The sequence below is a fragment of the Ischnura elegans genome, chromosome 6 (genome assembly GCF_921293095.1).
Source record: "Ischnura elegans chromosome 6, ioIscEleg1.1, whole genome shotgun sequence".
In the NCBI taxonomy this organism is placed as follows: domain Eukaryota; kingdom Metazoa; phylum Arthropoda; class Insecta; order Odonata; family Coenagrionidae; genus Ischnura; species Ischnura elegans.
The window spans coordinates 25,407,584-25,433,714 of NC_060251.1; the positions used below are offsets into that span (position 1 = coordinate 25,407,584).

Here is a 26,131-nt window from a genome sequence, read left to right on the forward strand (position 1 = left end):
GACATTATTCCCCACAAGAAGTGATGGTTAGGAAAAATAAAAAAACTGATTTTATAAAACAAAAATACTGGTATGAAAATCATTTCGAGTGTATAATTAATACTGCACTCTTATTTTGGATTTCATTCAAGGCCCAAAACCCCTTTCTTGACCTTCTAAACCCTTTGAGGAATGTGATAAATTATAATCAAGAATATAAGGTACTTCCAATAAGTGAACACAATTTTCCTTGAAATATGAAATATAAAAAAATACTGCATGGAATAAAGCCCTATATATCAACTGCTACACATTATACAAGATGCTGATTCAAGATGAAGAGGGGACAGCTTTAATTTCTAATAACAATAAGACAAAAAGATGGGCAATCAAAAATTTAAATTACAATGAGCACCTTTGCGTAAGAAAGAAAATAAAAAAATGATTAATAATTACCAACAACTGTTGCCATTAGTTCCTGAGCATGGAAAAGCTTGAGAACTCTTCCGCCACAGACTTTCAAGAACCCAGTGCGGTAAGCTATAAAATGTTTCTCAACGGACTTATTGAGGATCCAATCAACATATAAATCAACATACTCCTTCCTGTAATGAGAAAGATGATGTTTCAAGGATAACACCATTAATGGCACAAATATAAAATAAGGTTTTTTCCCTCCAAACTCCTGCAGAAAAGAGCAGTCTTACTATCGGATGCAAAGTTCTCAGCTTCAATTGTGGGTGGCATAATCTAAATAATGCATACTAGAGTAATTGAGCATAGACTATAAGCTTGGGGCATAAAGTAGGGATGAGTCGATTCCACTTTTTTTCGATTCCGATTCCAATTTCGATTCCTTCAAATCGATTCCCGATTCTCGATTCCGATTCCATCGATTCTTACTCCTTATAGCAGGTGGGATTTTGATTTATCTGTGGTATTGCTGACATTAAAATTTAAGAATTGAATGGAATAAAATAACTAGGGATGGACAGATCCAGGATTTTTGGAGCCAGATCTTTCGAATCGGATATTTTCGATTCCAAATGCATTTTTGAATTCCTGCCATTAAACAAAGTCATTATTCAAGTTTATTGTGGGTACATACAATCAATGGAATGCTTTTTAGATTTTCATACACATTTTTATGTTTTTATAAATTAAAAATTAGTTTATGGGCTTTCAAGTTGTTTTTTAAAAACATCTTTACATACTCAGGGCCTAAACTGTTACGCTTGGGTTTGGAAATGAAAATAGGAAAAATCTTAGGATGAACCACTGACCAGTAGCGTAGCGAGAGGACCCCCCAAAATATAAAAACACAATTACTTTCCTTCATAAAAGGAAACAAAATATTAAAAATCATGAATTTACAAAAATGAAAAAAAAAATGAATCTCTGAAAAATGAAGTTTTTTCTATTATGAAGGGCGTTAAAATTAGTTTGAAAACCTCTCCTTTGTACCCTGTTGTTTAAAAATTTCCCCCCCTTGTTTTGGACCCCCCCTTAACAAAATTCCTGGCTACCCCCCTGCTATCGACTGAATTCAAATTTTCCTCACACGTGTTTCCCCCGAATTTTACTTTCTCATCGCATACGGACTTGTGTTTAATCCGAAAATGCTTCAGTATGGTGAGGTGGATTTAGCACATCCTCGCAATTATTTACGCAATAGTGCACGCACACTGCATTCATTGGTTCTCCTGTTAATGGAAATGTTTATACACAATGAAAGACATTTTTATTGGTGCATCATTAAATTACATTGCAACTGCGCAATCAGCAACACAATTAAAAGTATTTAAAACGGTAATAACGTCACGTGCGACGAGGTGCTCAACCGCTCAGCATGAGGAAGGAGTGAGCAGCAAAAGCGTGTAAAGGAGAGGTGGAGGGGAAGGAGCAGTGGCGTAGCCAGGAATTTCAATTGGGGGGGGGGATCCAAAACCAGGGGGGAAAATTGTTGAAAAAACCGGGCACTAAATAATGGGTTTTAAACTAATTTTAACACTTTCCCAGAAAGTCACTCTCCTAGCATTTTTAGTCTAGAAACGGAGAATTGAAGCAGGTAGGCCAAAAAAGGTCAGTTGGTGAGACGAGGTAGGGATGAAACACGCTTCAATTGTTTTCGTGTGATTTGATATTTTCCTTAGAAGACAATGATTTTTGGTCCGTGTGGTTTCGGATGCGAAAAAAAACAACAGAGGCTCGGGCTGATGGACGGCCGAGGGTGGTTTTCTGAAATCTGCGACATAGTTACTTTTGAAATGCTGAAAATCCTGGCCACGGCTGAAATTCTACTTGCAACCTCTGCGAGAGCTTTCAAACAAAACAGTTCATGAGTAGGACAAGAATCGCATGCGACGGCGCATTCGAAGAGAGAATCGGAAATCTTTCCACTCTTATGGGGCGTTACATTCACTGAAGCTATTATTTAAAATTTCCGATCCAGATCCGATGTCTTCCGTGACTTTGGATCCGATGAAGGGCAATATCCGCGGGTATTTGGATCCGAGGTATCCGATCCGACCATCCCTAAAAATAACAATAGCCGCGGTGGCTAAACAATAATGTAGCGTTCATGGCGTCGATACATACCAGAGCAGCCTGGCTGGTGCGCGGTGGCGGCCGAACGCAACCTGTCGAGTCCGCCCGGAGGCCGCGGCGGCTTATGCCAAGCAAGTATAAACTTCCTCAAGGGTTGCATTGATGAAACTGGGCTATACAAACGCGAATGTGTCTAATTTTTTTATTATTGACGCAGGCGCGTGTTTGTCTAAAAATGTTACGTATATAAAAAAACCGCTCTCAGCGCGTATTTATAAGAAACTTTTTTCACAGAAAAACTCGCTCTCTGCACGTTTTTATTATCATCAGACTTCAAATATCATTCGAAAGTAAAAAAAATATATTTCGATCTATCATACTTTAAAATTGGTGGTCCAGATGAATTCTCCGAATGTGATTCATAATCGTATTAATTTGATTTGCCGTGACCAGCGGTTAATAAAAGAACGGAAAACGCATGCGTTGCTTCCCGATCCCGTGATTTCCAATTTTTTTTCTCTGAGAGTTGCTCATGAACACGAGGTATTTCAGGGTTCGTCGGTTTGTCGCTCTTGCCGACATTTTCTTGTTTCCGAGGCCGCTTAGGTATGTTCGTCGCAGCACCCGCGTGCGGGGCGTATCCTCCGCGTGGGCAAGGCTGACACCGCGGCTTCTTAGGTGTGTGGCAGCATTTATGCCCCAAACTTATAGTCTATGCTCAAAACATTTATCTTCCTGGAATCGATGGAATCGGAATCGACTTTAGGCGATCGATTCTCGATTCCGATTCCGTGCCCGAGAATCGGTGGAATCGAGAATCGACATTTGGAATCGACTCATCCCTAGCATAAAGGCCGCCACACACCTAAGCGGCTGCGGTGTCAGCCTTCCCCGTGCGGAGGATACGCCCAGCACGCGGGTGCTGTGACAAACATACCTAAGCGGCCTCGGAAACATGAAAATGTTGGCAAGAGCGACAAACTGAGGAACCCTGAAATGGCGCGTGTGCATGAACAACTCTCAGAGTAAAAAACTCGAAACCACTGGATCGGGAAGCAATGCATGTGTTTTTCGTTCTTTTATCGACCGCTGGTCACGGCAAATCAAATTATTGCGATTATGAATCACCATCGGAGAATTCAACTGAACCAGCAATTTTAACGTATAATAGATCGAAATATATTTATTTTCGAATGATATTTGAAGTCTGATGATGATAAAAACGTGCAGAGAGTGAATTTTCCTGTGAAAAAAAGTTTCTTATAAATATGCGCAGAGAGCAGGTTTTTTTTTATATAATTTTTTTCATAGACTAACACGCATCTGCATCAATAATAAAAATTTAGACACATTTGCATTTATATAGCACAGTTTCATCATTGCAACCCTTGAGAAAGTTGATCCTTGCTTGGCATAAGTCGCCGCGGCCTTCGGGCAGACTCGACAGGTTGCGTTTGGCTGCCACTGTGCACCCGCCAGGCTGCTCTGGTATGTATGGATGCAATGAACGCTACATTATTGTTTAGCCACCACAGCCAAACAACAATGAAGCCACCGCAGCTATTTTTATTTTATTCCATTCAATTCTTAAATTTTAATGACAGAAATGCTACAGATAAATCAATATCCCACCTGTTAGAAGGAATAAGAATCGATGGAATCTGAATCGAGAATTGGGAATCGATTTGAAGGAATCAGAATCGAAAAAAAGTGGAATCCACTCATCCCTAGCAGGAGGCAAATACTCAGCTGGTGCCTATCAGACATTGGGTGCACCACCATCATGTAAGCAAGTAAGCTTGCTTTACCCTGGTTTTGGCTGAGGAAAGAATCCACTTTTAAATTGTCTGCATGCTATCTCCAGCGACAAGATAGAGATTTCGTTAATATAACTTTGAAACCTTAATTCCATAACTTCAATTGGGCTGCCGTAACTTTTCTCATGACTTGAGATTTCAAAAAAGTCGGCATCATCTTATTCTCACAGTATTCTTGAGGCTAGAAAATTTCATAAACAATAAGATGTTCTGCATTGATTTTACATTACCATCAGTTTTACTGAGAGTTTATGCCCACATCACTTGGTTATTCTGCTGTTTAAGAAATTAGGGCATGTGAAAAAGCTGACATCGCCAAAGGAATTGAGAAACATCAAATTAAGCGGTAGCTGACCCACTGTGCGATCGCAGCTAAGCATGAAATTTGAACCTTTTCTTCTCATAAATATTTCTATCTCTTAGCACAGAAAATATACATAGATAACATCATTAAAGTATTCTACCGATTAAGGTAGGTTTCTATGGAGTGCTTAAGAAGAATTCCGGGAGCCTCCCCTTACATCATGCACTTCCCTCTTCAGTGCACAATAAGACCTACTACCTTTCATTCTATCTAAAAATCCTATTCTTTTCCTTCCCCTCCCTCGTTTACCTAGCATTCTTCCCTCTAACCCTGTTTTCAACATCCCACCCCCGCTAAGTACTCGCTCCATCCATACCTTCTGTCTCCTCTAACCTCCAAAAATTAAAATGCAATAGTGAAGAGTAGAAAGGCATTACAGGCCATGGGTAGGATACAAAACGAAAAAGATGAGCATATTTAGGAAAATAATTGGAAAGAAGAAATTTTTTTAACCACAGCAATAAAAAATTGGAATAAGAATAATTGATGACTGGTTGACGCATGACATTGAAAGATAACAGTCAACAATGATACATACAATGTAAAAGGAAACATTGGAGCCAAGAGTTTAGTGACAAAAAAACTTACTTATTCTCTTGTGTAACTGGAATATTTCCACCTCCAGGCTTCAAAGCCAAAACTTTCATTTCACCATACACCTCCTTTGAAATTTCAAACGTCAGGCCAAACACTTCTTCCATATCAGGCCCTTCATAGCTCAGAAGAGATCTCAGACTCCTGCGTGGAAAGAATAATTTATAGAACCACTCAGTAGACAAGTCAAAACACTCAAAAAAATTCATATTCGTAATTTTTTATCGTTAATCACCTCGCCATGGTAGGGGAAAGATGCTCCAGGTCATTGAGAGATACAGGTTCACCGAGTAATTTTTTGTAGAGCGCAGGTGGAAATGGTAGTTCAATAATTGTGAAATTGTAGATAGCAAGACCACAAAGAAGGCCTAGACAAAGTAAGATAAATTAGGAAATGAGGCATTACATTAAATGCGAAAGGTAAATATCATGCGAAAAATCCACAGAGGAAAAATCATTCGCCTTGACCGGGATTCGAACCCGGATCCCTCGATTTCCGGCCGCGTGCTTTAGCCAGTTAAGCTACCGAGGCGTCATTCTCCCCTGAGGAAATTTGTGGACTATACCGGACAAGGTGGTATGGCTGCTGAGCATATGATGCGACTAGCAGTCCAGGTTGTGCGCATGGCGCCACAGCCGGAGAGCAAAGCCCGAACTTTGAACACTAGAGGAGTTCGCTCTGGACTTATTTAAGTATACCGGGACTTGTCCGGTTAGTCCACAAATTTCCACAGGGGAGAATGACGCCTCGGTAGCTTAACTGACTAAAGCACTCTGCCAGAAATCGAGGGATCCAGGTTCGAATCCCGGTCAAGGCGAATGATTTTTCCTCTGTGGATTTTTCGCACTATTTGTGCATTGCGGGTGACTCTGTAAAAAGTTATCACCGTGGCTAGTCCCGGTATACTTAAATAAGTCCAGAGCAAACACCTCTAGTGTTCAAAGTTCGGGCTTTGCTCTCTGGCTGTGGCGCCATGCGCACGACCTGGACTGCTAGTCGCATCATATGCTCAGCAGCCATACCACCTTGTCCGGTATAGTCCACAAATTTCCACAGGGGAGAATGACGCCTCGGAATTCCGGTCAAGGCGAATGATTTTTCCTCAGTGGATTTTTCACACTATTTGTGCATTGCGGGTGTCTCCGTAAAAAGTTATCACCGTGGCTAGTCCCGGTATAGGTACTAAAATAGGAAAATATCATAATACCTATCTTCAATAAAAACAGGATTGGTGCTTAATCAGGAAGCAGCAGGTTGAATTACTGTACCAATGGGATAAAAATGATTTGTGGTAATGATTTAATATAGGCCGAGTGATACCTAGTACATTTTTGGATTTTAACTGAGGTAGGGTTCAAATCCAAGTTAACGCTGTACCTATTTGTAATACTCACACTCCCCTTTAAGCATGACAAGGTACCTTATTGTCAATTTTAGAAAGCAGCAACATTCAACTGTTCTGGGACCACACATTTGGCTGCTCCAAAGTAAGCTCTACCCAAATGATATATGCATACCCATTTGATGAGAGAAACATCATACAATTGAAGCATGAACCCTTACAACATATGCTAATAGTACATACAATATTGACAAGTTATTAATTAACATGATCTGAAGTTGCGATTACAGCATGTTTAGTTAAAATCAACTTATATTTTCCCAGAAAAAAATTATGATATACAACATAAGTCAACATTATGATTGACCTCAGGGTTCTTCCAAAATTCAAGCTTGCCTGATCACACTCACCAATGAGGAAGTACATCCCCTCATCCTCAAAAGAATTTTCACTGAACCAAATAGCCCTGGTCTCTTCATGTTCCTGAAACATGCCATACTTGGGGTCCAACACTTCTCGCATGACCAATAAAAAGAACTCCTTCCTCACTCCCCCTGCATCCTCAGCCTCTTCGCCCAGAAACTTGACCTGCCAATAGAAATAGCACACAAAGCATTAGCCTTTCAGCATCTTCAGTCTTAAGAGCCATCAACATGAATTCTTTGCCAAGCAGCCAAATGACGATTGTTTTTCATCAGTCACCTCTATTTACAGGCTAAAATATTTTTCAAATATCCATGATAAAAACACAAATGGTAATTTCCACACTATTTAATATAACACTCAACGACTGACCATGGTTCCAACACTTAGTGTCATTTTCAGGGTAATGCATTAACACACTCTCTCAGTACATATTTTTACCCAGGCCAGGGTAGGAGGTGGGCGCATATGGAATTGGAGTGAGGGGAGTGGGAGAGGGTGGAGTTTAGGTGAACAAATGAATGAAGGCTGAAACCAGAAGACATACAACAAGAGGAGCATGAGTGAAGGTCATGGTTGTGACATCATAGGGAAGCTTAACTTTTACAAAGGTGAGTCAGTACAAAATAAAACATCATTACAAAGTCCATCCGGGATATTGGCAATTTCAAATTTTTCTTTAAAATCCAATTTAAGCCCTTTGTCAATACAATGCAAAATATCTACGTCAAAATTGCTAAAATGGTTATTCAGGCATAAATGATTAGCAAAACAAGATTTTCCGTCATTATACATATATAAAACTTCTTCTGTGTTCCTTCACTCTGTCTTTAAACCTTCTACCGGTCTGGCCAACATAACACAAACCACAGTCCTCACACTTCAATTTGTATACTCCACTTTTGTCAATACGATCACATTCGTCCTTAGAATTGAATAAAATCTTGTCAAGCATCAATGAGTTATAACATGAAATATTGCAATTACTTTTAGGGAAGACATTCTGGATTTTATACAAAATGTTTCTAATGAAAGGTACTTGTAAATTAAATTACCATTTGTGTTTTTATCATGGATATAGCAAACTTCCACAAAATCAAGCTTGAAACGATTTTATACGATTTCACAAATAGATTGCACTCATTGCTAATTGTAATGGATAATAAAATGTACACCTGCAATCATAGCAGTATCAATAACAAAAATTATAAAAAAAGTAACACCAAAATGAGCTTTACAGGTCATTTTGTCAGAATCTCAAAATTTTTTGTTGTTCATAACTCGTGCCGAGCCTACATCTTACATAAATTGAAAATTTGCCAGACATAGAAATGAAATTTCTAATCAATGCGAATTTACTTGATGTTTTATTTTATTTACCTTCAATGGTTTCTTCAAATCTCGAGTGTCAAGACTCTGAAGCTGAGCAAGGGTGTCGCCAACAAGATTTTCTCTACTGACTTCAAGTATGAGGAAATGCATTTGGGATATCGAGCTTCCACCACCAAATAATAAAAATGGCAAGGCTCTGGATGCGGCTTCATTTACAGCACTTTGCATCTAAAAAAAAACATTAAAATTAGAGATATTAATGATAAAACTAAAGACTAAATATTAATAAAATTATGTAGAAAGAATTGTGCAATCTGGCCAACACAAAATTTCTTAATCAGCAAAGCGTAAGCAACCAGTAAAACTAGGCATGGGACAAAACTTAAGTGCAAAGGGTTTAATAAGAGTGTAAATGGGTCACTATACTTCACCACCAGTTTTTGACCTGAGATCTGAGATAGAAACAGTGGTTTTATGAACCAGATCATTTTTCGGATAATTTTATCCGTTATTTCAGGCAATTTTCAAAATACCTGAACAAAATTCATTAAAACCTTTTGAAAAACAAGCAATGAAAAGAAACGCTTAATTAAAAACTTAGTCTGAATCTATGCCATCAAAAACAGTAACTATAATTCAGACTTAAAAATATGAGTGTTGAAATTAAAATTATTAACATGAATAACAAGATTTAACCAAAAAATTATCTCTAAAATGAAAAAAATAAATTTTGAACCATATTTTTCTCCAATTTTGTGACAATAAATTTGTGTAACAACTGTAAAATTTTTAGGCAGTGTGCAAACATTAATGCTGGAAAAGAGAGGCACAAAGAAAATGTATTTATTATTCACACCAAATTTCACTAATATTGTCACTTTTGATGTCTTTAAAATGCATCAAAGAACATGTTTGCGTTGCTATATATTAGATTATTAAGAGTTCTGACCTGATCCTCATGAATTAAAAAAATGCTTGAAATACTCTTCACTTCTTAAAAAAAACCTAACATCGACAATGGATCACCCCCTATATTTTTAGAAAACCTTGAAAAAATTTTTAGGAATCTTGAGACCCATTTATACGCATCCTTATCTGCTTTCCTGCTTATAATAATTGCAGGTAGGAGTGAAAATGAGATGAGTCACATTTGACAATTTATTCCCTTGGTCCAGCATTCTTTATCTCTTCTTATCATATATTAATCATATTGTAACAGATAGCCACTACCCGCTTAGTGCACATGTATATTATGTTTTTTTCTTAAATTCATGGGCACTGCCGAATTCCGATGAGTCGGAATTCGCATCGAATTTTGAGTTCCGCACGCCGCTGAACCCTAGAGAGGATATAAAAGGGACAGACGTGAGAGTGAAAAGGGGAGATGGAATAGAAAAGGTGACAAGTGTACTAAAGGGACGACGCAGTGGGAAAAAAGTGGCAGCAGAGGAGAGGGAAATAGACCAGAGGAGGAGGAATCGGCACCACGGAGCTGTGGTCACCCGGCTGTGTTAAGTACTGTCTTCTACTGTTCCCCCAGAAGTGAAATACCACTGTCCCCAACTGTTCCCCCCAAAGTGAAATTCCCCATCTCAGTGTATTGTAGGCATGTGTGTACTAATGGGTGTGGTTTTTATACTTTTCTCTGCCATAGACGGAAGAGGGCGGTTCATTCATTTAATTTGTTTTTTGAAGTCAAGTTTCTTTTTGTTTTGTCCAGCCCAATTGGTTGATTTTGTTTATCCAATAAATTGTTTTGTTATAATGTAAGGCGACTATCCGTCTCTTATTAATCGTAGTCACATGCTTATATCCCTCGCGGGCGATTCCCAACACCTACCGGAGATTTGTCATTTGGTTAATATTTCCTTTTTTTTTTTTTTTTAAATAATCACCTCCTTGGGGCGAAGTCGGTGTGGGAAGAGAGGGCCCTTTGGATGGCAGGTTACAATATACAGGGTGTGGTAGATAAGTAATGAGACTGGCCGCCGCGCGGCGCACCAGTCGCTCGCTCGTGTTTTTCGACAAGCGGGGGTTAATTCACAAAGAGTTTGTCCCTCAGGGGAGAACTGTCAATGCCGAATTCTACAAAGAAGTCCTTCAGCGATTGCACAGAGCCGTCAAACGGAAGCGACAGGACCTTGCTCAACGCTGGCGTCTCCACCACGACAACGCTCCGGCGCACACAGCGTTCCTCGTGACCTCCTACTTGACCCGAATTGGAGTTGAAGTTCTGCCACAGCCACCATACAGCCCTGACTTGAGTCCTCCTGATTTCTTCCTATTTCCAAAGGTCAAAAGATGCCTGAAGGGTCATCGTTTCGACGATATTCCGAACATCCAACGTGCTGTCACGACGGCACTAACTGGGATAACTCAAACGGACTACAGTGGGGCCTATGAAGCTTGGAAAACGCGCTGGCAACGTTGTGTCGACGCCCAAGGCGAGTACTTTGAAGAATATTAACGTTTTGTACAAATAGGATCAATAAATTTGTTTTTCTAGATTGAGTCTCATTACTTATCTACCACACCCTGTAGAAACTATTCTGAATTAATAATACATATGTCATGTGATTATAAGCAACGTCATTTAATTTTAAAGATCAAGGGAGTAAACTTACCTGCATAGCTTGATCAGTTTGAAGTAGTAATGTTTTGGCTTTAACATCAAACAAGAAAGGATAGTCACAGAAATATACACTGGTAGCCTGAAAAAGGGGAGGACCATTAATTAGTCAATACATACCATGGTTTTCACTGTGACATAATAACTTTCCCGAATTAAAAAGAACTGCATATTTTACATCAACTTAGTTCTATCACAAACTATTACAGTAGATACATAATAAAGGTCACTTTATAAGAAATGATTAAGGCCAAGTAAAGTAAATACAATTGTTAAAACAGAAATAATTTGTTACTCACTGAGAATCCACTTTTTTCAGTGAGCCATCGGATATAATCATGAGGTAAATTAACTTTTTCCACAAGTTCATGCAAATAAAATGTTTCATAAGGCACTTTACAACCACCGACACATTTTTTATTGAGATCATTGAGGACTCTGAGGATTTCTAAGCCCACAACTATATTATGGTTCCAAGCCACCTGAAAAGAATGAGAATATGAATGGCATTCAACTTTATCTTAAATACGCACTCATTCCTCGTTGATTCAAATTACAGACATGTTCACACTTAAAAAAAATCTAAACACACTTATGTTCTCCACCTAAAAACCCACGGATATTACAACACTAAATTTGAAAACCATCAGTGAAAGAAAAGCAGAAAAAATTGCAGCCCTGAAGGGTGGAGATTAGATATGTATAGCCGACTGTTCATGCCAAAGTGAATGCATTAAATAAAAAGGACCAGGTGTATTATATTAGAAATGAAAATTACACATACAATAAACTTTAAGATCTAAAAAAGTTAAAATGGTTTAACCTCAGTTTGCCACACTGTTGGGGTACTTATCTTTCCTGAGAAAGTTTTTTTATTATATGTAATAATTATATAGATTAAAATAGAAACATCCAACATACCTCTTTCCTAGCATCATCAGAGGTTGATATCTTTATCAAATATTCCAATACATTCTTGAATATTCGCACTAATCTTTCAAAATAATCAGCTGATGCACTACTCCACCACATATCTGGAAAAAAAGTTTAAACCCAATCAGAAATGGTTGCTCATAAATAACTAATCAATGGTAAAGAATTCAAAAATAAATAATGGAATAAGCAATTAGCATATAGAAATCTCTAGATGATAAATATTGATACATTACATCTCAAACTTTATCAATTTTACTCTGACACCAAATGTGATACATGGGAGTTCATAACAGGTTCCAATTCAAGAGTGGTGATAACTTAAAATTACAGCCAGAAAACTATATACAGGAAAAATATAAATTTATGTCTACTCACCGACTACTTTAGATGCCTCAGTTGATAACCCTAAGACTGACTGACCAAAGGAACACTGAAGGGTTTCAAAATTTTTTGCATTCTCAAATCCATGATATAATGGTAAGACTAGGTACACACGCAAAGTTTCAACATCCGGAGGATTACGAGTTAAACTCTGTAAAAGTGTTCCACTAACACAATTAAACACCTGAAAAGCAAAAATACACTCATTACTAAAATTGCTATTATCATTTGCATTGCAATTAACTCTTTATAGCATACTGGTTGCTTAAGCAACCATTCCGATTCTTGCTGTCCACATATTTTTTTATCAATCTTCATCGCCTGAGAACAGCACATTTAAACCTTTGAAGTGGAGGAATGTAACGAATAACAACAGAGAATGATAACAAACACCCAGGTTCTGTATAGGGACCAGCTACCCAGGAGGGACTTGAACCCCTGACCTTCGGTTAGCCAGGTGACAGGGATGCCGACTTACAAAAAATATTGGGGGGGCCCAAACTTATCAAATTTCCCGGGATCTTGCCCCGGGAAATTTGATAAGTAGTGAGTTTTAAGTTTTTTAAGCATTTTTGAAGAGTCATATGATCAACATTAGAACCCTGATAACTCGAATCTCGAAATCTGGACACTCCGGGGAAAATCGACAAGCCTGACACATATTTTTCTCACACCCGTAACGAATTTTTGAGGGGGCTCATGCCCCCTAAAGCTCCATGGAGTTGGCGCCACTGCCAGGTGAGGACTTAACTCTGCTGACAAAAGGCCAGCAATACTATGATTTTTCTATGAGTTATCCTCTGCACAAGTTTTACTTCGTTACCTTGATAATTTTTTAATGTCAGTTTCCCTTCCATGCATTTGAGGCACTCATTCTCGTGAACTTGGTTGTTCAGTCTACAGTAGTGATGGGCAAAGTCGATCATTTTAGTGATTCAATCATTTTGACTCGAGTCACATAAGTGATTCAATCAATTGATTCAATCATTATGATCGAAAAGACTCAAATGAATCAAGATCGAAAAGACTCAAAGGAGTCATGATTGAAAAGACTCAAAAGGAATCATGATCGAAAAGACTCAAAAGGAATCATGATCGAAAAGACTCAATCAATGGATGTAATAAATCACTTTGAATAATCGAATAAATACTGCCTCATCTGCGAAGAGCATGGGTAACGCTGATTGCTATCCATATTATCATTTCATATACTATTTTGATTGTGAATTCCTAGATGAGTATATTAGATTGCTAAAATGAAGGAAGTAGTGTCATGAAAATATTTGGGAAGGCAAAACTGCCACAGTTTCTCAACACTAATAAAATAATTTCTAACTACGTATCTCAAAATATATCACAAAATACACCACACGCTATGCATGAATCTGATCTGCAGGATAATTTTATGAACGGCACAATAAAATGTAACCAGCTTTAACTTATACTTCTTAACGTTCTCCTACAGGAGTCATCTTAATATTTTCCTTTTACGTGTATCGGTGTTATTAATGCTGATAACTGCTGGAAAACACTTAAGAAAAAGATTACACAAGTATTCAGGTCTTCATAACACAGTATTTAATTTTCTCACAACTATTTCTGCCCTGACGAAAATAGATCAAGCATCGATCGTTCCAAATTTTGAAACAAACCGGAAACCGGGATGATTGATAAGAAACCGGAAGTCGGAGTGATTGATGATTGATGATCGACTTGTTTAACGAAATGAATCATGAGTCATTTGATTCACCTAGTGATTCAATCTTTTTGATCGAATCGTTCATGATCGACCCATCACTAGTCTACAGCTGAGTGCTTAGTGACCTGAGTGAATGCTAGCAGGGAAGTGCACTGCTTTTACGTTACAAAATTTTTTCAGCAGGATTGAATTATATCTGAGTGAGATTTATAAACTATGTTCCTCTTAAGTATACCTCCAATCCTATTTTTCAAAATATTTGCATTATTTTACAAAGGCTAACTAGGTAAAGGTGTTTCCAAATAGGTGGTTGTTCACTCAACTGCTGAGCACCTACTGTCTTGTGTTACTCCACGGGGTGAAAACCAACATACTGACGATGTTATTGCAGAAAATAAATTACGATGGCTAGGTTGGATGGATGGCTAGGAGGATGGCGACATCATTAGGCTATGCTGACAGAAGAATTGATGCCATTACCTTTAACTCCATTCTGGGAAACTAGACAAGTACACTTGACAAAGACCTGCACCAAAAATGTAAATAACAGAATCAACAGGTGAAATCAATGTTAAATCTCTGTTAGGGAAATGCATTACACCCGGTCAACTCACTTTCTCTCTCCAAATCAGTTTGAATTCAGACCAATCTAAGTTCAATTTGGTAAACGTAGTGCATGTTAGATTTTCAGGACAATTTCACATGCCTCATTAGACTAGGCACTAAATTAACTTTTCTCTAGGGTTATACCTTTCTTTGCCAAAACTATCTGTTTCTGCTAACACTAACTTATAATCTATTTCCTACACCATGATACTTAATAAATAAATCTCTCCCCCTGTTTGACTTCTGAGCACCCTAGTTTAAAATTATTTTAATATAATTTGTCTCATGGTGGTGACACATAACTTCAAGACATCCATGTTTTTGCCTTCCTTTTGAAAGATTTAAACCGACTTATCTTCAACAGCAACCGAGTTGAAGCCAAATTTTTCTTGCTCACTTCTTTTGAGGTCATTAGAACGTTCACTTCCTTCCACCCATTTTAGGTTTCAGTCAATAAGTAGGTAAAGGTTCAAAGTAAATACTAACTTCTGACACCAGCATGATGATGGGTGATAAGTTTCAGCTTGAGTAAATATTACCTAAGCATCCTTACCACGTCAACAATTGATGGATTCTCTGATCGGGCAAGTGAACCAAAACATCGTTGAGCAAGTGACATGTCAATGCCATGGTGACGAGCTGAACATGAAAAATGCAAGTTTCCAGGCATCAGAAAGGAACCATTCATACATGCCTGGCTCCCAAATGTTGTCTCGATATACCTTTAAGAGAAAAATAAATAGCGTATTACATTTTATTAAAGGGATTACGTATACACTTCAGATTAAGTTAAATGTGCACCCATTTCAACTTCAATTTCAACAAAGATGATAGTTTATTATTACAATAATATATAAAGTGAACTACATCAATATAGGCCAATTTGATATAACATGTGATCAAAGCGTGCATATATGAACATAACAGCATATCTGGAAATATTTTTATGGAAAATATATACAGTGCAACCTCGATAAAACGACACCCCACGGTGCACCAATAAACACTCGCTATAGCGAATTGTCGCTTTACCGGAGGTGGTGCAAATAATAGCCAATATACCTCATATTACTCCCATATTTTTATTTTCTCGCTTAGACGTGTTTGGTGTTTTTTTGGCCATGGCATGTTCCATCAAATGCTTTCTATTCATGCAACTCATGGACGTGCGGGTATGCTGAAGACTGCTTTCTGCCGCCCGAGGAACAAAAGAAGATCAAGCACTCGCAAATGCTAATGCCACAATATTTTCACCAAAATTAACTACTTATTTATCGAATGACAGTTTGCCACATACATTTGAGACTGAGCACTCCATTAACTTCATTTCTAACAGATCGCTAGCAATTACAAAGATTAAGGAGTCTTGGTGTAAGTTTTTCCGGCGGTGAAACCCTCACTATGGCGAGAGCCAACACCAAAAGGGCCTTGTAAAAACGAATTTTTTTACATGCTTATTATAGGATCAATTGACGGTGCATCGGCTATCTCTCGTAATAGGGGGGGTCTTGCTATACCCCGTACTCGCTTTAACGAGGTTCCACTGTACTATAATGGTGCAATCCAATTACTCAAAATTGACTCAAAAATTGGTCATTCAGGAGGAGACTGAGAGGATACAATGCTACCTACATCGTATGGCCATTGATTTTTGCTAGCACAGTTCACAACAAGGAACAAGGACAAATACCTCCAAATCAAACCTTTATTTTTGCTGATTCACAGGATCTTAGATGCAAACAACTCCCACATGCTTCCAAGATCATTCAAATCACTACTTGTAGTCCATATTGTGATACATGACTAAACGTAAAAACTTTAAAATTTGGGCAAGAAAGTATCTCAGGTCGGGGCAACGTCAAACGAGTAGATTTTAGACACAAAGCAACAAAAGGAAGAAGATTGGGGGGGATGATTTTAGGGAAATCACACATCTCTGGATTTCATGAAAAATAACACATTTATTCACTTCATTATTCGTTTTTTCACCTATGCTAGTTGCTGAAATGTTTAATTGTGAAAAGTTTAATGTGTGGTTGAAATGAACTGGAGTGTGAGTAATATTAATCCATGTTCACAGGTCAAGAGATAAAATTCCATACCAACCCTTGCCTTATCCTTTAAAACCCTCACTGCGCCTAGCCCCAGTGGTAAAGCCAGAGACTACATAAAAAGTTGAACAAGAACGGGAACCCCCAATTATTCTTTTTATGACACGACTTTCTCATTGCCTAAGGTGACGCAGGTTTGCACTATGGATCTTGTGTGGGAGAGATTTGTAAGGATTTTGATTGTATATGTTTTACCGGGTCAAAAATATTCCTAGCGGGCCAGGAACCATTATAATTAGGGATGAGATGCTCGAATAGTCGAATCACTGAATACCTTGAATAATGAGCTTTTTACACAATTCAATATTCGATAACATAAAGTTATCAATTATTCAAATTTCAAATACAACGCACAGATTGTTCATAATTCAATTTAAATCTATTGACAACAGTTGGGTATTACATGAAGGTTTGCATATTTTATTGGTTCAATTCTCTAATAATATTTTTATGAAAACTTGTCTTTGAAAATAAGCATTAGTATACATATAAACCAGATGAATCCACTAAAAAGAATGTATGTATACCTCCAAATGCACACACAAAGGCTATTCGTTTATGACTCCCTGTTGCATGTTCGAATTTATGTTGAACATACAGTGAAACCTCGATTTTACATTCACCCATTATACATTTTCCCTGATTTTGAAGAGTTTTTATCAGGTTCCAAACAATACCGCCTTTTAAGTAATGATACTCTATTTTACAATTTACTCAATTTGCACTTTTTGTAAGTGGCCCATCCAGAAGTGTAAAATAGAGGTTTCACTATATTCTCATTTTAAAGATACTGTCACTTTATTATTAAATTTTTGGTTTTCAAAGAATGCAGTAAAGCAATACTTAATAATACAGCCTACAATATGCATCTAAGAAAAAACAAAAGCATTGCGGTGCTTCATGCATGCAAGTTTGATGTAAACGTGGGTGACAATTGCGTCAGCATTTGGGAGCCGTATTGAAGTACGACGACTTGCAAAGTGATCAGCATTTTTCATTTTAATTTTTGTTTTTATTTTAAATTGATGAAAAAATATATATTCAGTACTTCAGTATTTGATATTTGAGTGAGTTATTAGAGAAAAAATTAAGTATTCATATTCGTTATTCAAATTTGAGAAAAATGCTACTTGTCCCATCTCTATTTATATTACATAATCTTTCATCAATACACACAATGCAATAGTCACACAAATAAATATCTTTCAGAGCCAACGTTGACTTGCATTCCCACGCTCTGAAGCTCCTGAGCAAGCAGGTACACCTTTCCTGCCTCCTACCACTTGCATCTGGCAATGCTGAGCAGGGAAACCACAAGTTAGCAACGACGTGAGTGGGGAATAGGTCTCAACGCAGTAGGGTTAGAGACGATGGGGGATATGCCTAAGGAACTGGGATCTTATGCATGAATGTGCTATGTGAAAAGGAGATATATTTGAACAATAGGGTGGTTTCCTATTATTTTTTTATTGCCTAAATCGAAAGATTATTACTCCTAGAGTATGTATTTCACAATTTTAGATTTTAAAATGATGATATCTATTTTTTGCGATTGAATGAAAAGTGAAAAATTTCAAGCGTGCGAAAACGCGACGGCTAGGTATGAATGCCGGGAAAACTCCGTGCGACGTTGTTCTGGTTCCCGCTGCCGCAAGTGAGGTGACCTTGGGACGAGGCTTTGAGCGATAATACGACGCAGGACGCTAGCAGGTAGAGGAGTACCCTCCTAGCTGGTAGCGCTTGGCTTAAATAAGGATTATTAATACCTTATCAAGCGAAGAAAACTTTGCGACCATAGGCAGTTTTAATAGGTGATTATTAAGACATGTTTCCCTGAGCTCTGACCTCATGCATGCATAGGTAATCTCAGACGATGTAAAACTCCTATCTACTCGTATAGAAACTAGGTCCCTGTGACGTCACGTGGAGTGACATCGCATGGGCGCCAATCTGGCCTTTTTCAAATGAGGATAAAATTGACCACTGCCATTCGTCTAAACCGGTATTTCTAAAACCAAATAATTTGTATATAATGAATACACTAATGGTGGGTAACGAATCGCAATCAATGCCTTTCGTTTTCTTTGATGAAGGAAACTACCCCATTCTTTAACCCCCTTCCTTGGGTTCTCTCTGCACTTTCTGGTGAACCCTGTGGTAACTTACACATGTATAAATTGGTAGATGGGAAAAGAAATTGATAGTCACCCACAAAATGAAGGTGGACAACAGAGAAATGAAAGATGACGGAAATAAAAATTCTAAGGGCCAGACCAAAACCATAAGATGTGGCACCCAACACTCTACCAGTTGTGCTACCAGGAAACTTATGTTTAACAATATTATGATATTTTTGTAGGGATTAATAAAATTTGGGCCCCCAGAAGTGACCAATGGATGGCACCAGGTGTTGCCTATTCTAGATTCATTAGTCCTCACACACTACTTCTGACAAAAATCACAAATATACTCACGAAATTAAATCAAGGTCCACAGTGGAGTCTGCAGGAACTGATTCACATTCTTTTAATCTTTCAAGAGCAATCGTGAGGATCTGCGTCGAAGGATCATGCTCTCTATAATCATCGGCTGGAATGTTATCCTAAGAAAAAATAAATAATCTGTTATTTCTTCCATATATTTAAACTTCTAAGAAGTAAACTTGAATACAATCCGAATAATACATTTTTTAGCAACCTCTAACAGGTTAATTTTTCTGTGCGATGGCTAGCCCACAAAATAAGAAGAAGAAAACAGTGAAAGAAAAGCCATCACCTGATAGCCTTTCCACAGTTGTGATATCACTGGCAAAGATGATTTATATTTATCATATCAAAAATTTTGGCAATAAAAATGCAATGAGCAGTAATACAAGCAGCCATAAAGATATAAAACCAACAAAAAGGTAGGCCAAAACCATGAATCATAAAAAAACAAGACTCTCAAGTTTATTCAAATAAAATGTACTCATTGTGAGCAATTTATAGTGTATGTAATTATACTTCTCAAAAAGGATGATTGCAAACAAACATCAAATGATTACCCTCATGTCTGCAACCCTCATGAAACACTGGTCACCGCCAGCAAATATACTCTTCACCGTACACTTCCCAGCAACAGCTTCAAAGCTCAAACCATTTCTTGTCGCCTTTTCGAGCACAGGTGAGCTATGGGGCTGAGCAATGGGTGGATGAGCCAATGTATCAGAATCGTTCACGTTGTTTGGCAGCCAAGGTCCCAGCACTAGCTGGGGTGTGAGAGAATTTACAGCAAGCCTATTACCCAACTGGCCAACTCCGCCAAGACCAAAGGCATACAATCTATTTCTTCCTGGAACCAATGCTAATGTATGCCTCCTGGAAAATGGATAAAAATATATTACATACAGTTCTATGCCACAGTAAGCAAGACAGATTTAGCAATGGATCCTGATGGCAAATATTCATTGATTTCTACCCCTACATGAATTTCAACTTCTAAAGATAATGTTTTAAATAATGAAAACATGTTTTACCCACTTGCTCCTACGTTAGATAAATTTGGGGGTGTCCATTAATTACGTGAGGTGATTTTGGCAATTTCTGGATACCCTATACCCCCCTCAGTGAGATATGTATCTAGAGATTTGGCATGACCTCCTTACCCCCTATAATCTTGTATGAGATAGTTCAAAATGAATATTTTCAGTGTAAATACGTGAATCTAAGATTAATTGCACTGGATTAATTAAAAAAAAAAACAATTTCTTTGATTATTTTTATCTAAGATAAGAAGACTAGTATTTACGATTACTAATATTACAATTCTACCGACCCCCTTCCCCCTATATGCCTCACATAATTAATGGATGCCTCCTTATATCCTAATTTCACCAAATACATATTTAAAGAAAATACATTTTCTCACTTTTTAATAGTAGATATTGGTATTTGTTTCAGGACTGAATGGATTACTCAAGATTATTCACAGTAGAGTGGTGATAAAGAATTCCAATCCTTGACTGAAAGTATCTAATAAAAGAAAATACCTTCAGAGGATGATATGGAGTGAATGTAATTCATAGTATACAAATGAGACATCATTGTGGCTGTAGAATACAGAAGCACATTGAGAAACACGACCAGCCAGAGCTAATTTATATCTCAAAATGCCATTACTAAAACACAAGGATTAATAAAATTGTCACAAAAATATTTTGCAGACTTTGAGAAGATATAAACAAACAACCTACCTTTAAAAATTCTAGATGACACCTCAATTATATTTTATGGTCTTAAAAACAAAACATAAATATTTATATTTAACCCCTAAAAAGACTAACTCACAAGTAAACTAAAATTACCTTAGGTATGTTATCACAAAAGTTCTGAGTAATAAAATGGAAATTATGCAATGTGTAAAAATTTGTTGCTCAACATTACCAAATGGCTAGACATTTTGGCCAAAAGGAAATGCATGATAATTAAAGGTAACCATACAAAGCAAGAAAAAGCAATAGCAAACCTTCCGCAAGATATCTGAGTAACAGCAAGTCCCATCAGTTCCATCACCTTTCGTGGGAGCACTTCATTTGACTTGGAGTTATGCCCCAGTTGCCCGTAGTTTCCAAGCCCACAGGTAAATACACCTCCATCCTAATGGACATTACAAGGAAAATATGTAGTTAATTTTTTTCCTCAACACACCACTTCTAATGAATAAAAACTGACACAAAACAATATTATTGAGGCATTTCTGCAACAGAGAAAGTCCACCACAATATCATATATGAGTCCCCCTCCTGCTTTTATTTATTAGAACTGGTTTCATGCATGAGGCCAAGAAAGGAGCTTGAGAATAACATCTAATAAAGCTTGATTTAATAAGTGGATATAAAAAACACAAAACGGAAAATTAATGACTGAAGGAGATATGAGAAGAAACTTTCTCAACATAAAATTCCGTGATCAATTCAATGCAATAAATATGACCGTCTCAGCCACTACCACATACAATTGGAAAAAATTTTCATTCCCTCACCAAGAGTTAAAAAAAATAAAATTATTGACTAATCTAGATTAATCAACAAGAGATTAATGGTGTAACAGGTTTATCAAGATTAATATCACACATGAATATTTCATTGATATTTTTAAGTGAAATAATGAAAATTTCTTAATCTGTCATTAAATATTACTGAGGCATATCTGCGATAAATTCAAGTACTAAATTCAAATAACGAAATAATAGTTCATTAGTTTACCAACTACTGTAAGGCAGGGAGGCTTGTAGCATGCTTTTTCAAATAAAATCATACAACATACATGTAAGATGTGCTAACCTTGGTAAGGAATACTGAGAAGTCATCTCCACATGAGATGTATTTCACTCCAACTGTCCTTAGCGTTTTCAGCTGTGTGGGGAAACTTTTATTTTCAGCATGGTCTCCAAGCCCCAACTGGCCAAAAGTGTTCTTTCCCCAGCCAAACACAGCGCCTTAAGAATATCACAGAGGAAGCCTATCATTACCCAGTTTTCAGTTACCCTATGACAGTACGCTCCCAAACACAGGTAGGGTATCAGCTATCTAATCGACATATTGAAATGAAATGTTTAATGTGCATTACAAAAAGTGGTAAAACACAAGTGGCCACTGGAGGTATCTACTTTTGTAAATGAAAAGTTAATTCATAATTTGGAATGCATTACGTAAGAAGTCAAATATACACAATTATTATTTATTTCAAGCCTTCAAATCTGCCAACAATTAATAAGTGAAAGATATTTGACAATAACATGTGTTCAAAAAGTGACATTCTTAAGAAGATGCATAAAAATAATTGTCTCAAAAATACATAAAAATATTTTTAAATAAGCTCCTCCCTCATCAACCCATTACTTTCAGTGAAACATTCCTCTCCCTTCTAGGGGGATGATCGCAGACAACTGAGCAACCATATGCTTGTAAACAACTCATCTTTCCAACTCATCTGAGTGTAGTCTGAAAATTAGTCATACCATATCCACACGCATAATGGGCATAAATTCATTCACAATACTTGACAGACATTCCCAGGAAATTCTTCACATATTCTTACCTGATTTGGAAACAGCGAAACTGTGAAATCCGCCGCAGGCAATGAAAGCCAAAGGTATTCCCGCTAAAGACTTAACAATCTGGGGCTTACCAACATCCCCTCCCACTGTTCCAATGCCTAACTGTCCGTAAGTATTTGAACCCCATGAATACAAATCACCATCTGGAAAATAAAAAGAAGGAAACTCGTACAACAATATAGGTATCATTCCACACTGAAAAATATGTAACTTAATTAACTACATATTAAAAAAGAATACTGTATTATGTATGCATTCAATGCAGCAGATTATAATGCTGTCCTGAAAACTTGTTCATGTTCAAAATAAACCGGAACCATCAATTTTATATAGCAGCAAAATATAAAAATTTACACCGACCTGTATAACTACATAACTGCATTCTGAAAATATATTTTTGCTCACCACATGAACAGAAGCCAATTAAAGAATAATAAAATGAGATACAAATCTCATTTAAACTATGTACTTGGGCAGACTGATTCCAGTTCAGGATAGATAATTAACACAAAATTCTTTAAAAAATAATCAAAGAAAAACTGAGAAGTTATTTCAATTTAATGAAAAACACTCGGCAATTTTCCAATGAATTAAAGACAATGGGTGGTTTACTATTATTTTTTTATTGCCTAAATCGAAAGATTATTACTACTTGAGTAGGTATTTCACGCTTTTAGATTTTTAAATGACGATATCTACTTTTCGCGATTAAATGAAAAGTGAAAATTTTCAAGCGCGCGAAAACGCGACGGCTAAGTATGAATTCTGGGAAAATCCCGTGTGACGTCTGGATGCTGCTGTGTAGGGTACCTGGGTGCGAGGCTATGAACGCCGCTACGATGCATGCTGGCTTAAATAAGGATTATTAATACCTTATCAAACGAAGGAAACTTTCCGACCACAGGCAGTTTTAATAGGTGATTATTAAGACATGTTTCCCTGAGCTCTGTGCCTCATGCATGCATTGGTAATGTCAGACGATGTAAAACTCCTATCTACTTATATAGAAACTAGGTCCCTGTGACATCACGTGGAGTGGCATCGCACGGGTGCCAATCTGGCCTTTTTCAAATGAGGATAAAATTGACCATTGCCATTCGTCTAAACCGGTATTTCTAAAACCAAATAACTTCCGAAAGTTTGTGCACTTTTTTGAAGGTAAGTTTCACTTAATAGTGTTATGGGGCAGTAAATAATTTCTCGGTTCTCTTTTTTTCAATATCGATCCACTAATTCATTGCTAATCATCCCGTATTTCAATAGGCAGAGGAAAAAAATTTTTGATGAAAAGTTTTTACTTTGAACTCCAGACTCATGGATAGGAATTCTTTGAACAAGTGAGTTCTATTACCTGTGGCTACAAAAATTTTACTGTAATGTATTTGGTTGTTTACAATGAATTTTGTATTGAATTTTGAATTGATTAAAAATTAAACTCAATTTTACTTTACTTAATTATGGAAGATGGAATTTTAAAGAGCATCAACACCAGAACTGTAGAGAGTTAAACTGGGGTCTCAAAATTTAAACAGTGCTAATGTGAAACAGTGCAAATCAAAACAGCATAAACTGAGGAGTGGGTGTAATTTGCACCAGCAAGAGTACCGTTTGTGACAAGGAGTGTATGCCCAGCAGTAACTGCATCAAAATATATACTGGAGGTGGCTAATACATGAGTCAAGTAAACTCCTGAGATTTCTGCCATGACCCATTCCATCCTTCAGGGAGCCAGTCTGATGCTGCTAATCTTACAAAGGATAAATAATGTTATGCTGGAAATGACTGGTAAACTTCACTCTATGTTTTACTCTTCTTGGGTTTCTTGGACACATAAGAAAATTCATTGGCATCAAGACTTGGCCAAAGATTTCACATAGTCCACACTAAATTATTTACATGCACACAATGAGAAACCAAATTGTCCACCAAATGACACATTTTCAAAAGATATAATAAAACCGATCTTTTCAGAATTATTATAGCTTTCCAATACTATGACATACCAATTCAATGGACAGTTAAATATTATATATATTTTTAGCAACTTACTATTAGCTATAGCCAAATTATGGGATATCCCTGATGCTACTTGGACAATATGTACAGTTGCAAGGCTTCTTACAATCTTTGGTGTAGGTTGTGACGGTATCAATGGCTCATTACCTGAAAAAGAAACAAGGGTAATTGAAAAATCATTACCAGCACTCTATAATTTACCCTCAATTGTATTTAATGCAAATTCTATTATCCTCTGCAGCCATTTTTAATGCGTCAAAGACAAAATGAAGACACTTTGAGATAAAAAAATGATTGGGATAAACAAAATAATGATTTAAAAAAACTGATGCTGCAAATAAAAAAGTATATATTATATACTATGTAAACATAGTTATTTTCAGCCAAAATACAACCTAACAAGGACAATAGAAAATAATGCTCAGGGCAGGTATAAAAATATAATGCAAAATTTTATTAAATATTGAGGAAGAACCAATGACCACACAATCTACTAAAATATAAGTTCATTCATAAAGAAATGTTTTTTTCTCATCAGGAGCATCAGCGAGAAAGCCTCATAATTACATGGAAAATTCTAAAAATCAAATCTGATTATATAATCTGCATGGACAGAGGAAGGAATTGCTGATCCAGAATAATATTTTCATTTAATATTTTGGGTGCTATCCTGAGGATAGGTTAAGTACTGCCAGGTATTTGTGCATCCCTGTCAGTGACGTAATTCCATACTTTATACTTTCCATTAGGGCAGCAGTCTTTCTTTATTCTCATCCCATCAATAAAACTCAGGCGCAATAAAAACCCAGTATGGAGTATCAAGCCTGGATCTACATATTTATATTAAATACCAATACAAACAACCATCGTAATAATCTTCAATGCTCAATATGAAATATGAAAATCATCTTTTTATCGCTATACCCAATTTAATATTACCAACTAATGTCTCAGTACACTAACACTGACATTTCCAAGGTAATAGGGAATTAACCTTGAAAAAGGAACTACAAAAGGGTCCAAAGTCAAAACATAATATTTAATATAGTGGAATCCAATGAGTGATATTCATTTTTTAAATCATTCATTGCAATTACATATTTAACTCTCCTATCGTTCCTTTCACGATGAAGCCTGAATCGCACGATCATTTTTTCCATCCTTTCAGAGCAACAGCTCCAGTGATCATCCAGTGATAATGGTAGAAAAACGACTATTTCATGTGATCATTTTCCAAAACGGCTGAAGGAATGGGAAT

The 26,131-nt window shown here is 37.0% G+C and overlaps 1 protein-coding gene across 4 annotated transcripts in view; it reads right to left on the bottom strand.

Moving 5' to 3' along the window:
* Positions 1-26,131, bottom strand: part of LOC124160201 (probable E3 ubiquitin-protein ligase HERC4) — a 56,087-nt gene that overhangs the window by 8,222 nt on the left and 21,734 nt on the right. For all 4 annotated transcript variants that reach the window (XM_046535983.1, XM_046535982.1, XM_046535985.1 and 1 more), the window contains 16 exons: positions 24,907-25,020; positions 22,839-23,000; positions 22,082-22,236; positions 21,265-21,395; positions 19,805-20,117; positions 19,236-19,363; positions 15,204-15,372; positions 12,340-12,529; positions 11,950-12,062; positions 11,328-11,510; positions 11,024-11,110; positions 8,448-8,627; positions 7,055-7,232; positions 5,537-5,669; positions 5,296-5,445; positions 436-584 (listed from right to left, as the gene is read on the bottom strand). In XM_046535983.1, coding sequence (XP_046391939.1) covers positions 436-584; positions 5,296-5,445; positions 5,537-5,669; positions 7,055-7,232; positions 8,448-8,627; positions 11,024-11,110; positions 11,328-11,510; positions 11,950-12,062; positions 12,340-12,529; positions 15,204-15,372; positions 19,236-19,363; positions 19,805-20,117; positions 21,265-21,395; positions 22,082-22,236; positions 22,839-23,000; positions 24,907-25,020 — 2,535 coding nt within the window. The remainder of the gene's footprint in view (positions 1-435; positions 585-5,295; positions 5,446-5,536; positions 5,670-7,054; positions 7,233-8,447; positions 8,628-11,023; positions 11,111-11,327; positions 11,511-11,949; positions 12,063-12,339; positions 12,530-15,203; positions 15,373-19,235; positions 19,364-19,804; positions 20,118-21,264; positions 21,396-22,081; positions 22,237-22,838; positions 23,001-24,906; positions 25,021-26,131) is intronic.